This window comes from Panthera leo, chromosome A2 (genome assembly GCF_018350215.1).
Source record: "Panthera leo isolate Ple1 chromosome A2, P.leo_Ple1_pat1.1, whole genome shotgun sequence".
Lineage (NCBI taxonomy): Eukaryota > Metazoa > Chordata > Mammalia > Carnivora > Felidae > Panthera > Panthera leo.
Window position 1 is genome coordinate 76,850,964 of NC_056680.1, and position 13,683 is coordinate 76,864,646.

The following is a 13,683-nucleotide window of genomic DNA, read 5'->3' on the forward strand; positions in this document are numbered from 1 at the left end:
TGCCCCAGGGGCACAGCTGGGTGCTTGCTCCACCCCCTCAAGCCCCAGAAGTTTCATTTCTGCCCTTTGTGCTCAGCCACAGGGTGTCTGAAAGAACCCTGGCCATGCTGCCTTGGGGCCGGAGGCCTGTGGTTTGGGGGACTGAGGATGTGGCCTGGGGACCTGGGGGGGTGTGGAAGCACAGAACACAGAAGTGACTGGCTGGGGAAGCAGAGTTTTTCCCTTCTGCCAGGCCTGCCTGGCACTGACCTCAAACATCCTCATTCTGTCCTTCTCAGCTGCCTGGGGAAGGCTTTATAATATTGAGTGGAGAAGAAGGGGCAAAGGTAGAACCTGATTTCAGGGATTTGGTGTAATGTACTTGTTAATGGATGTGAATGTGGGGAACACTGAAATGTTGTTAGCTGGAATGGTATACGTGAGTAGCTGATCAAGTGATTGAGCCTAGATAGTATATCAGCTCTTAATTTCATAGTTGATTCAAATGCCTTGATTAGAGCATCTAGTACCACAAGAGAGGATTGTTTTTACAAAGCTACCACTCCCATAAGTCTTGGGAACAAAGGACTTCATGATCATTTCGGGGTCCAAACTTGGAGTTGATTTGTTAACCGGCCCAACGTAGTTCACTAAACTGAAAACTTTCTATACACAGTCTCCTAATTTCTTCTTAACTGCCAGTGAGTTCTGGCTGCCTCAGACTGCTCAGGGTCATAAGGAATGGGCCTACTTTTTCTTAAAACAAACTCCTCTATTTTCATCTAGAGAACAAAGTGGAAGTGAAATATTACTGTCCATCTTGACACAAATGAGGAAGTAGCCCCAGGACTACAAAACAGGAACTCCGGGGCCCAGAGAAGAGAGAGAAGAAAACTCACAAATAGCCGTCAATGAAAAGCAACGTCCTCACCCACTGACTTTTCCTAAATATTAATGCTGCCGCTGTCTGCTGGAGGAAGGAGACGGTGGAGAGAAATGGTATTTCTGTCAAAGAGGATTTTATTTTTGTTTTGTATAAAAATTAATGAATTGGCCAAGCAATGCCTTTAGAAGTTATTTTGGCAAAACAGAGAGTCACCGATTAGCTGAGCTCATAAGGCAGGAGGAAGCACTTTCCGAGAAATCTGAAAGAAGAGTGTGTCTGACGCTTGGCTGTGTGTTTGCTGAGTTTGAATTAGGATTCTTATCCCTAAGGACCTCTTAAGAATGATTCTCAGACTAGTTCTGTCTAGCAGGGAAAGGGCGGTATTGCCCTCTTCTCAGATACTTGGAAGCTCATTAGAAACCTAAAGGTTACAATTAGGTCGTTCTGCTTTAGTCACATATTCTAAATGGATTGTATGTAGGGGTGTGTGTGTGTGTGTGTGTGTGTGTGTGTGTGTGTGTGTATGCGCGTGCACGCACTAGCCTGTTCTGAAAAAGATTGAGGGTGGATTACCTGGATACACAAAAGTCTAAATAACATTAATTAGAATTGGGTAGAAAAAGGAAAGGAATGACAAAGGAAAAGATCACAGTGAATTTCGAACAGAGACCAGTTTAACGCCATACATCACAAATGCTATTTACTTGCTATGGGTGGTCTTCAAATATATCTGTAGCCAAAAGGAAAATCAAATCCATTATTTAACCAATGCTCAGAAGAGTTTTTTTAAAATGTTAGGAGAAACACAGCTTTTCTAGAGATTATGACCTGACAGAGATTTCACAAGAGGATCTCTATAAAGAGTACACTTTTGGTAACATGGTAACACCCTCGGTAATATTCTTCAGGTAGACAAAACACTTCTCTAAAAGAAACTAAACACTGAAAGAAGATACAGTTGGAAGCTTATTCTCCATAAATGTTTAAAAGTCACAGGGGTCTAATATCTTAGACACTGAGTGACCCTGCATGCTGGTAGATTAACACATCAGTCCAATTCAAGGCCATCTTTCAAGTCTGCGTCTGGGGCAGGTACCTCACCAGGGGATTCAAACGCCTACAAATGGCTGATGCTGGACCCTTCTCTGACAGTATCTTCCAACAGATAGTGCAGTACTGAGCATCTTCATGCCTGGCTAGAAGGCTGAGCTTGACCTTGTTAGTGGTCCTGGGTGCAGGTCCTGAGAGTGAATCCTTTATCAATTCAGTGTATTGTGGGCAGTTTGACAGATAAACTTGTCATCTCCCTGTTGACCTATAGTAGGCCTCTATTACAGTCATTTGTGGTTAACCAATTGAGCTCTAAATGACTTCTTTGCTTTGCTCTCTAACCCCCCTAATCCAGCCCTTGCACTGCTTCAAATGGAATGCAGATCTCCTTTCTTGACCCAAACTCCAGGACACATTCACATCAATACCTGTGTTCCAACCATATCAAACAACTGTACTTTTTGTTCTTAAATACTGATACTAAATACGCACTTCATGCCCTTGCTAATGTTATTCTTTCTACTTGGGTGTTCCTCCCCTCCCTGTATCTGCCTAACAAATGGAACTGATCTTATCAAGGGCTGATGAGAACCCTTCACTGGCAGTCCCTTTCCATCCCCCAGGGCAGGATTGCTCCCCCTGCAAACCACTTTTGCAATCCTTAGAACAAAGCTGTGTGTGTGTGTGTGTGTGTGTGTGTGTGTGTGTGTGTCTTCTGCAGTGTGTCAGGGCTGTGCTCCTGGCCACCTGTGCCCAGAACAGAGTCTGGAACACTGTTGGGCATCTGCAAACACACGATGAAGGAATGCTAAGATTCAATGCTTTAAAATCAGGATGAATCTGTGAACAAGTCATATTGGAAGGCTATTCAACTGTAAAGACATCTTGCCTTGCTCCAGCAGGACTTGGGCCTTCTCTGGGCCTGGCACAGGCCTGAAATGTAGCAGGTAGTTAAGAAGTGTGTGTTGAAATGGTATGCTATCTTGGATATGGAAGAACAGGGCCTGGGGACTATAACAGGATGGAGCAGGAGGCTGAGAAAGCCCAGCCTGGAAGGTTACAAGTATAGATAGCTACTGGTGTAGACCAGTGCAGGGTTACCACACAAGGGCAGTCAGAGAATAGGGATGGGAAATAATGGGGGGGGGCCACAGTCCTCAGAAGTGGTCAGATGGTCAGGTCCCTGTGGCCCGGGAGGTCCCTGTGGCTGGGGTGAAGGAGACTGCTTGCATTTCCAACAAGGCAAGTGTCAGGAGGGAGCAGGACCCCAGTCCTAGAGGTGGATTAACTGAGGCAGAAGTAGTTAAAAGACCCTGGGATCCAAGATGAGAGCAAGATGGCAGCAGAGATAGACTTTGAATAAAGGTTTCCTAACAGCCCAGGTCAGGACACTGCATGGAGACTGGGCACAGGGCTGAGCCTGCAGGTGAAGGCTCCGGGGTACGCCCTGGGGTGGGGACAGCTCAGCCAGCGGTGGGCACCAGGCAGGGCCTGATAAAGCTGCACCCGAGACTAAAATAACACAACGAATAGGTCCCAGACTACTCTCCTATAAAATGTTTCTTAAGAGTGACATCTAGGGGCAAATGCCTTCCTTTTAAGTATGCTCATCAAGCTGCCTGCTTTATGTCGATGTACCTGTGAAGGTGTTATTGGGCTCCCCTGGTTTCTTCAGCTGTATTGAACATACATTTGCTTAGTGCCTACTGTGTCCAAAGAACATCTTCAAAATACTTGTTTATATACTAGGCCAAGTTGTTCACACTCCTTGGAAACTGTTCCATATTGAAAGTACACTATAGGTATATACTGTGTGTCCTGTTCTCTTGGCATGAGCTACTGATCCAATCGGGGAAAAATATGTATATTTATATTGTTAAGGAACTCTCCACAAAAATGTAAACAGGCACCATGTGATGTGACACTTACATTTTTGTATAATTAAAAAAAATTTTTTTAACACTTATTTATTTTTGAGACAGAGAGAGACAGAGTGTGAGTGGGGGAAGGGCAGAGAGAGAGGGAGACACAGAATCTGAAGCAGGCTCCAGGCTCTGAGCCATCAGCACAGAGCCTGACGCAGGGTTCAAACCCACAAGCTGTGAGATCATGACCTGAGCCAAAGTTGGATGCCCAGCCAACTGAGCCACCCACCCAGGCACCCCACATTTTTGTATAATTTAATAAAATGTTAGATTTCATGGGTGCCTGGGTGACTCAGTTGGTTAAGAGTCTGACTCCTTGATTTTGGCTCAGGTAGTGATCTCATCATTGTGAGATTGAGCCCCATGTCAGGCTCTGCACTGCATGGAGCCTGCTTAAGTTTCTCTCTCTCTTTCTCTCTGCCCCTCTCCAGCTTGCACATATTCTCTCTCTCAAAACAAATAAACATTTAAAAAAACACATCAGATTTCATAACTAGGATTACTTCCTCTTCTGATGTGTAGATATTTAACCTGTATCTTGAAGGCTTATTAACATATGTGTGGCAGGAGCTTGTCAATCTATGCCTGAGTTGATATTTCATAAACTCACAGAATACAATGTATTATGGAGAAGGAGGAAATCCAAGGAGGTCGCCTGGCCTCATCCAGCCACTAACCAATTCCAGAACTGTCCCCCTCCCCCCCTCCCAACCTTCTCTCCTCCACTCAGCAAATAACCACTGAGCGCTCACTAGGTCTCAGGCCCCTGATGAGGGAGTCAGGTCAGGTGTGGTCCTGCTGCACAGACTCATACATATAATGATATGCTGTCATAGGTGCTGTGAAGGCAACATGCAGGGGCTGAGGCAAAGGATAACTCGAGGGACCTCATTGGGGGTCTGCTCTGAGGAATGACATTGAGGCTGAGATCTGAGGGTGTTCCAGGGAGAAGGCAGGAATGGGGAGGATGTGGAGGAAAGCCACTGTGACCTTGACCAAATGCGAGACTGTGGGGAGAGCCTTGTAGGGAAAGCTTAGTTAGATTTTAGTCAAAGTGAGGTGAGAAGCCACTGAACAGTTTATAGGGAGTCACACTGTATCTGTAAAGTTCCGTTTTTAACCAAATTCTGGTTAATTTATAACCTTGTATAATACCAAATAATAGAATGAGGGAAAAACACTAAAATGTTGACAGTTATTTCTGGAAGGCGGGATAATGGGTTCTTAATATCCTTCTGATATTTTTAATATTTTGTTGGCTTTTTAAAAAGAAACACATACTACTTTTAAAATTAGAAACGAAGCCCCCACATTCCTATATAAAAATAAAGGGGAAGGCAAATTTCATTTGCTAATGATATAAATGTATTTGCATGTAATCTATGTTCTAAAACCGTTTAGTGACATTTAAAGCAAAGTGGTTCTAAAATAAATTATTGGGGTAAAATATTGTTTTCTCTTTTCACTCTTCAGTAAGGGAGAGAGTTTTCAAAAGAGAATGTATCTATCAACATCGTCACCACTGAAATGTACATGTTTAGCACCTGGTGTATAGGACCGTGCTCCGCAGGCTAACAGATATTCCTGGACTCAAGTAGTGAGTACGCCTTGGTTTTATGTCTTTTTGTCTGATTACAGCTTACTCCTGAAGTCTGCCCTATTCTAGAAATAATTTATTAATATGGTCCGGGGCTAAACTGAGTATTTTGGAAAAAAGAAAGGAGTGGGATAAAACAGTGCCTTCCTCTTTCATTTTCTGGCCTTCTGTCCACCAGCCAAGAGCTAGATATATTTTTAAATCTTTGTGGGGAAGGCTCACCTCACCCTTAACAAAAAGTGGGTCAGCTTTTATCCACCCTCCCTAACAGGTTATTTAAATGTGATGCATGCATTAAATAACCTTCCCATTCAAAATTAGCGGTTCACTGGAAATGAGGACACCTTTGATTTAAAATGTAAATATATACAACATTTCCCAGCCTGCCTAAAAGTGGCAGTTTTAGTATACAAGATCCTACGTTGCTATTTAGAGGGTTTAGAGATGTACTCCCAGAGCCTGAAGGATGTCATCTCAAAAAGGGAACATAAAACTAAAAAACAGAAAAACATCCGGAAGGCTTAGTAGTGTGTTTAAAAAAAAAAAATTGTCACAAGGTCTGAGTCAAATGACGAAAAACCTGCTGCTCATCTTTATCAAGCTGGAAACTTTAGAAAGCCTGTGTCTGTATAATTGTACACATAGATGTATATATGTCCACTGTTTTTCCTGTTGTCCGGTGGGGGGTGGGGGCAGACAAGGGCGCAGGTTGGGGGGTGGGGGCAAGCAGGCAGAGCTTGGACCCCCACGTGCTCTTTAACCAGAACAATGCTACTACTTTCTTGTGTTTCATATGTTGCTGTTGGACTTGAGATCTCATTTCTAAGAGGGCTTCTCAACTTAAAAGTTTTCAAAGTTGGAAGACCCTTTGTGATGTATGTGACATCGGAAGCTACTGTGTATTAAATTTTTGCTGTGGTCTAGGCACTGGGGGAAGCATTCTACACATTTCATTCAAATAATCCCTTTAAAAAATCCCTTAAAAAAAAAAAAGAGGTTCTAGTGATTTTAAGAAAGCAGCTTTGGTCACAGGGATGGAGAACTGGTCCCAGACCAACAAGTTGGCACAAAGGCGCCTTGCAAAGGTTTCATGCTTGGAGTGGAAGCTGCCTGGGGCCGGGAGCAACGTCTCCTTGGCCTCCCACATCCCAAATCTTTTCATTAAAGAATATTTTGAAACTTAACAACAAAGAAGATTACAGGAAGAAGTGCTGCTGGGATTTTAGGGGTGGCACGGGCACTCTGGGTGGTCATTCTGGGGAGCGATGCTGACAAAAAGGAAGAGAAGGCACAGAAAGCAGGAGAGCCTGCCAGCGAGGGCGGATGCCTTTGCGCCTGCCTCTCCTGGTGGCAGGATTGCCGCTGTGCTTGAAGCTAGGTAGATGAACCCCCTCCTCTGCAGGAGAATTGAGTGTCCCCCACTTCTTTAAATGGTAAAATTCTTCCAGGTTATTATTATTATTTTTGGAACCATTTTTCTGTTCCAGGAAGTTGTCAACATATGTGATTTTTAACTTTAAAGAAAAACAGGACTGAAATGTGTCAAATCCCTGGAAATAGTCTGAAACCCAGTTGAGTTTACCCAGAAACACACACTAAAAAATCCTAAGACCATCTGGCCCCAAAGATCTCAGTTTCTCTGACAAGGCTCCTAGAACTGTGGGGGCTGGGGGACGGGTAAGTCCTCTAATCAAATCGAAATTAGCCGGGAGAACAAACAAGAACAGGCAGGTTTCAAAACAATACATACATCCTAGTTCCTGTTCCACGCAATTTCAAGGCCCAGGCCATGTCCCAAGGATAACAGGGAACTCAAGAAGAGACTCTGAAAAAAGGCTTGTTCCTGACCTAATTGCAAGCCACACCGGGTTTAAGACAGGCCTAAAGTGGGGAGGGCGGGGGGGGGGGGGGGCGGTGGCACTCTTTAAAGGGGACCCAAGGCGTTTGTGCATATAATGGAATCCCTCTTTGCCTCTACTGATCTGTTTTGTGTCTGTGTGGGCTATAAATAGGTATTTTATGTAGTCATTACGTAGTAATTTCGAGGTCTGTTCCTTCACAGTTATTAAATTTGCAAGCGTGAAAATTTTACTCCTTGCGTTTTTGAAATATTTGATAGTCAAAAGTGGATGGAGACCAGGAAGGAGTGACAAAGAAAGCAGGATGTGAACACTTCCAGGGAGATGGGGTGACCCATGCAGGAGCTTGTTTACAGGTGAGCAGGACAGGCCTGAGCTTTTCTGTACAACCCGCAGTGGAGTTGACAGGATCAAGTGAGGGAAGAGCCTGTCCTTCACCGAAAGGGGACTACATACAGTGGTGCGGCCAGAATTCCCTCTGTAGTAACCTGATAAACGCATACCTGCAGCAAAAATCAGAAGCTCACAATTGTTTGAGAGTCCTGAAAAAATACATGTGGAATTTGGATCTTCCAGACAGTCTTGAATTGATAAATATTCAAAGGCTAAACCTGCTTACCAGACGCTCCTCCTGAAAGCCCCTTTTGGGCACAGTGCCGTCCTGGCATTCTCTATTTGCTCTCTATTTGATTACGGAATGCTCTCTCTCGCTTCCTGGTTGGTTTTAGATGGGAAACCACGTTTTGTACTCAGGGATGGAATGGAGGGAACAGAGGGGAGGGAGGGTAGTCAGAAGCAGAGAAGCCTTAACATGGAGTGAGGGGGAAGGCTGCTGTGCCCTGAAGGCACTATCTGATTGGTACTCTGGGAGGAGGCAGAGGCAATGAAGAGGGAGGCCAGTTACCTGAAATTTCTGGAAGTGCAGGCTTGTCTTCTTTCCAGAAGTTCCCATCACAAACAGGAAGTCTGGGGTTAGCACAAATGGCACTCTCTCTTTATTGATGCCCAGAAAACTTTTGTAATTCCCGAGAATGTGTCCAAAGTCAATATGAAATAGATTTCCTTAAGAGAAGAAAATGTCTGACATCATTACGCGGGCATAAGCACTTGTAACAACACTCTGGTTTGTTTATTTCCTGAGATATTTTTTAAGTTGCCTGAAAATGAGCTATCTTGGGCGAGAGAGCTATTTTTATACTGTTTTATCAGCTTGTGATATTTTTCAGCTTAGCAGGTGTGTATGGTAGTAACCACAAAGCACTCTTTGAACCAAGTGTGTTTTTGATATCCTTCTGGTGTTCTTCAGATGACAGCCAAATGCCATTAAAAAAAATTCTCGTCTCGTCTGAGAATTATTCTTAGAAATAGAAGTCAGAACTCTCTGGCTAATCTGTCATCATTTTGCCCGAGACTCTCTTATGCCCTTTATATGACTCAGGATAGACTGATGGTTTGCTCTGCTTGGTGGGGGTGGAGGATGGGGGGGTGGGGGAAGGCATTCACCTTTTCCTTTTGAGTAGCACCATAGAAATACATCACTGTGAATCTCCTTTGAGTCAGTTTCTACCACTGTCGCTGTTGTTACCATGATTACCATCATCTCTTCTTGTTTAGATAGCCTGTATCATACGTATGGTCCATAAATACGTGATGTCTTTTGATTCTCACGGAGAGTAAGCAGTTTACCTCAATATGGTGCTTTTTCTGGATCCCACTTTTAAACTGGTCCAAATTTCTTAGAGATACTTTTCATGGCACGGCAGCCAATACTGACCATGGTCAGAGTGGTCGGTGAACTCGTGACACGAGGTAGGTTAGGAAGGCAGAGCATCTCAGATTTAAGGATGTCTGGGAGTTCTTTTTGTTGCTTCCCTGTAACATCTGACACTATCGATCACACCCTCCTTCACCAGCTTCTGGGATATGCCCCTACTTATCTTTCTAGCTAATCGCTTTTCCTTCTTAGGTCTCATTTCTGGTATCTTCTTCCTCTCTGGGGTGATCGCAACATCTATGTTCCTACATGGTAATGACTTCTAGATGTGTACTCCAATCTTAAACTCTTTAAATATTACTCTCTGCTGAAGGATAGGGGAAATGGGGAGTTAGTACCAGTTCAGTGGGGCCAGTGTTTAAGTTGGGGAAGATGAGAAAGTTCTGGGGGATGGTGGTGATGGGTGCACAGTAATGTGAATGTATTAAAAAATTTTTTTGGGGGGCGCCTGGGTGGCTCAGTCAGTTAAGCAGCCGACTTCAGCTCAGGTCATGATCTCATGGTCTGTGAGTTCGAGCCCTGCATCGGGCTCTGTGCTTACAGCTCAGAGCCTGGAGCCTGTTTCGGATTCTGTGTCTCCCTCTCTCTGACCCTCCCCCATTCATGCTCTGTCCCTCTCTGTCTCAAAAATAAATAAACGTTGAAAAAAAAATTAAAAAAAATTTTTTTAATGTTTATTTTTGAAAGAGAGAGAGAACACACACACACACACACACACACACACATGCATGAGTGGGGAAAGGGCAGAGAGAGGGAGACTGAGGATTCAAAGCAGGCTCCAGGCTGAGAGCCCAATGTGGGGCTTGAATCCACACAACTGTGAGATCATGAGCCGACACCTGTCACTTAACAGACTGAGCCACCCAGGGGCCCCACAGGGTGAATGTGTTTAATGCCACTTAACTACACACTTAAAACTTGTTGATATGGTTGGTAAATTTTATGTCCTGTATGTTTTACCACTGTAAAAACAAATTATAATAAATAAACTCACCTGTCTCTGTGATCATAATATTGTCGTTGTGCCTGTCGCCTATTCCAAGAACAAAGGTAGCCACACAGTAGCCAGCACAGGAATAAACAAATCTCTCCACTGCTGCCTGAAACTAATTAGACACATCTGAACATTAGTTGTGTTCTAGCTACAAAGAGCAGTGTGGATCTGTTATAAACGACTTCCAAAAAGGTACTATTCTGGGAACCAGTTTCAAGTTCATGGCACCTGATTTCATTAACAACCTATCTGCTACATGCCAACTTTCTCCTTGCTCTCCTTACATTCTAGGTGAAGATTCAGTGACTCACAATAGCACATGGAGGAAACGAGAGTCAAAGAGCAATGGTAATTTAATCAAAGGGTTCATTTCCTCTCCATGTCATCGTTTGCCAATGCTACAGAACCTATAATAATTTCTCCTTCAGTGGAGAACATATGTTTTGCTTGTGACCACTTCACGTATGCATGGGTTCACAAATCCACACATATAACAGACTAATAAATGCTGCTAATTATATTTCCTACCCAAAGGGCTGCTAACCATGCAAATGAGAAGTGGTAATCCTGTACCGCAGAACTTGAAACAGCAGCCAAACAGCCAGCCTAACCATGCAGCTTGTGAAGGATTCAGCATGTGTGCTTCGCAAGGATGGTGAAACTGATGTTTTCAGGATCTCTAATTTACCATTTAGAGTGCAGAGGTACATCAGAAGTTACTTTGGAGGATATGTGGCATCTCCCAGGTAGGAAAGGACCTATCCACGGTAACTAGATTTTTCTGCCGAACATCAAAAGGAGGCGGTCGTAAAAAGTGCCCACCAAGTTACTTCATAGAACCAAATTTTATGCAAAGCATGCCTGATAGTCAAAGGACAAACAAATGCTCACTGGCATTCTGAACTGAGAGCTTCCGTCTTACACAGATATGCTGTGTCACACGGGAAGGCACTTAAAACCCCCACGGCCTCACAGGTAAAGTATTTTGCCAAACCTCAGGAGGCACGACATCGGTATATCCTTTGAAAATGCAAACCCATTATTGCTACATGAATGACGGCTCATAAGGAGCCTTCAGAGTGCGGGAAAAGCTGGAGCTCACCTTTTCTTCAATAGGGCATTTCTCTTTGAGCCAGTGATTCAGGACTTCATCTTTAAATGCACCCGTGTTGCCCACGGTGCTTTGCTGAATTTTGGCAATTGTCGTGGCCTCTTTCACGATCTCGATCATTCCTATGAGAAGATGCACAAAGGCTGATAGACACTGGGGCTTGGGGCCTGACCCAGAGGAGGAATGGCTGGGTCTCTGTTGACAGGAGGGCAGAGGGCTTTTTAACCAGGCGGCTCTTTCCCTGGTTTGGTTTTCTTAGGAGAGAGAGAAAGAAAAGGAGGAGGATGCAGAAGTTTTGTGGGACATGCTTTCAATCCCTGAATGAAAAGAGGAAAGGTTGGCTTTCAAAGGCAATAAGTAAAAGCACTTATGTGCTGAGCATATGTGCTTGGCAAACGGTGCCTTTTCCTTTTTTAATCACAGGGTCAAATGGAAGTGATTTTGTACAGTTCTCAGATTGGAAACTTGAATAAAAATATGTCTGATTGAAACAAAAATGTTAAATGTCTGTAAAAGCACCTAAGAGTAGAGTATGTAATAGTTTCAATAATGTGAATTCTAAGATATTAAAATAAGTGACAGATCTTTGCGTCTATTTTTAAACGTTATTTGTGAGAGAGAGGTTTAATGTGCAGTGAAATGAGTTACAGTTTAGAGGTGGAGAAGTAAAGAGGAGGGAACAAGTTCTTATGAAAATCATTTCCATGTATAGTCACAGGGATTTAAATCACACATTCATGTATTTTCAACAGATCCATATTAAATCAAGAGTCACATTCACCAACCTTGGAACATTTTCTTCCTTTTCTATTTGGATTATGATTGTAATTTTTCACTTATTAAATGCCTATGCTAAAGGACTTATGATCCCTTATTTTATTTTTCAATATTTTTTTATTTGAGAGAGAGGGAGAGTGTGTGTGCACAAGTGGGGTAGGGACGGGGTGGGGGGAAGAGAGAGAAAGAGAGAGAGAGGGAGAGAATCTTAAGCAGGCTCCACACTCAGCTCAGAGCCCCCATGTGGGGCTCGATCCCATGACCCTGGGATCATGACCTGGCTGAAATCAAAAGTCAGATGCTCAACTTAGGGGGATGCCTGGGTGGCTCAGTCAGTTGAGCATCCAACTTCAGCTCAGGTCATGATCTTGCGGTTTGTGGGTTTGAGCCCTGCGTTGGGCTCTGTGCTGACAGCTCAGAGCCTGGAGTCTGCTTTGGATTCTGTGTCTCCCATTCTCTCTACCCCCCCCCCCCCCGCCGCTTATTCTCTGTCTCTCTCTGTCTCTGTCTCTCTCAAAAATAACTAGACATTTTTAAAAAAGGACTTACGATCTTTTAGAACGAGCTGAGTGGTATATTCATCTCCTGAGGTAATCACATACCTATTTTGTCACCAGTTGAAATGCAACCATATGGCAGGAGGCACAGATCCAGAGATTCAGTCTCCCAAATGGATTCCATGATTCGTAGAATCTAGACATCAAACACAAAAACGTTTCCATTACATTGGTTTAATAATTTTTCTTCTCCCTTAAAAAAACAACATGTATTTTGTGTCTGGTAACACAAAATATATGTCAGCATAAAGTCTGTAAGTCGCAACTATATTTATCAACCTGGTGCTCTAAAGTTCCCCTTCCCTGGGAGCCTGTTAATTTTGGTCCCTGAGATGGACCCTGGGGAAGAGGATACGCGGAGTTCGTGTGGGGAGAGGTTGCAGTGGTGTTTCAGCATTCAAATGTTCCACTCCACTTATGTATATTTTACCATCACAACAAAGTGTTCTCCCCTACATTCTTAGAAATTTTTATCCATAAGGCACTCTGGGGCTAAACCAAGGCAACACTAGCACTGATGAGAATGCTTGCTAATTTACCAAGTGCTGTTTTGTGTTAATCTTTTGCATTTACCCTATAACATGAATATGATTAATATTCCCATTCTGCACATGAAGAGACTAAGGCTTCAAGACCTCACCTAACTTGCCCTCACCTGCCAAGCAGTGTGCCTCAGCAGGGAAACAAGTACATAAAGAGCAAGTGCAAAGTTCCCCTCAAAAGGAGAGGAACACAGTGATGCTTTGTGTTTCTGAAGAGTTTGTCTGCCAAGAATCAGAAGATTCTATGGATTTATTTGAAAGGCAGCAAACCTTCAAAAGGTTTGAAGGATTTCTTTTTCTTTCTTTCTTTTAATACTTCTGGGACAATACACATAGTATTCTTGAAAAGAGAGCAAGAGGTATTATTGTTTCCATATTAGAAACAAGTACAAGCAGAAACACACAGAGAGAATTGAAAACATGACCAATTTTTTAATAGGCTACATTTAAATCAATGGGGTTTGCCTATTTTAAATAAACCACATTAAATATTAGGAATTGTGTTACTTCTACAACGGTGGACTATGGAGAAGATTACTTTCCAGGTTTGCAAAGCTAAAGTTGATCCAGAAATGTTAGAAAATATGCAAAATGATTAACATTGATTACTGTCCACCTTCTGGTCTAGTAAC

General features: G+C 43.3%; 1 protein-coding gene across 3 annotated transcripts in view; it reads right to left on the reverse strand.

Moving 5' to 3' along the window:
* PIK3CG (phosphatidylinositol-4,5-bisphosphate 3-kinase catalytic subunit gamma) overlaps nt 1-13,683 on the reverse strand; it is a 32,894-nt gene that overhangs the window by 4,122 nt on the left and 15,089 nt on the right. For all 3 annotated transcript variants that reach the window (XM_042915303.1, XM_042915293.1, XM_042915307.1), the window contains exons 7-10: nt 12,555-12,645; nt 11,167-11,297; nt 10,065-10,176; nt 8,201-8,358 (exon numbers count right to left, since the gene is read on the reverse strand). In XM_042915303.1, the coding sequence (XP_042771237.1) occupies nt 8,201-8,358; nt 10,065-10,176; nt 11,167-11,297; nt 12,555-12,645 (492 nt within the window). The remainder of the gene's footprint in view (nt 1-8,200; nt 8,359-10,064; nt 10,177-11,166; nt 11,298-12,554; nt 12,646-13,683) is intronic.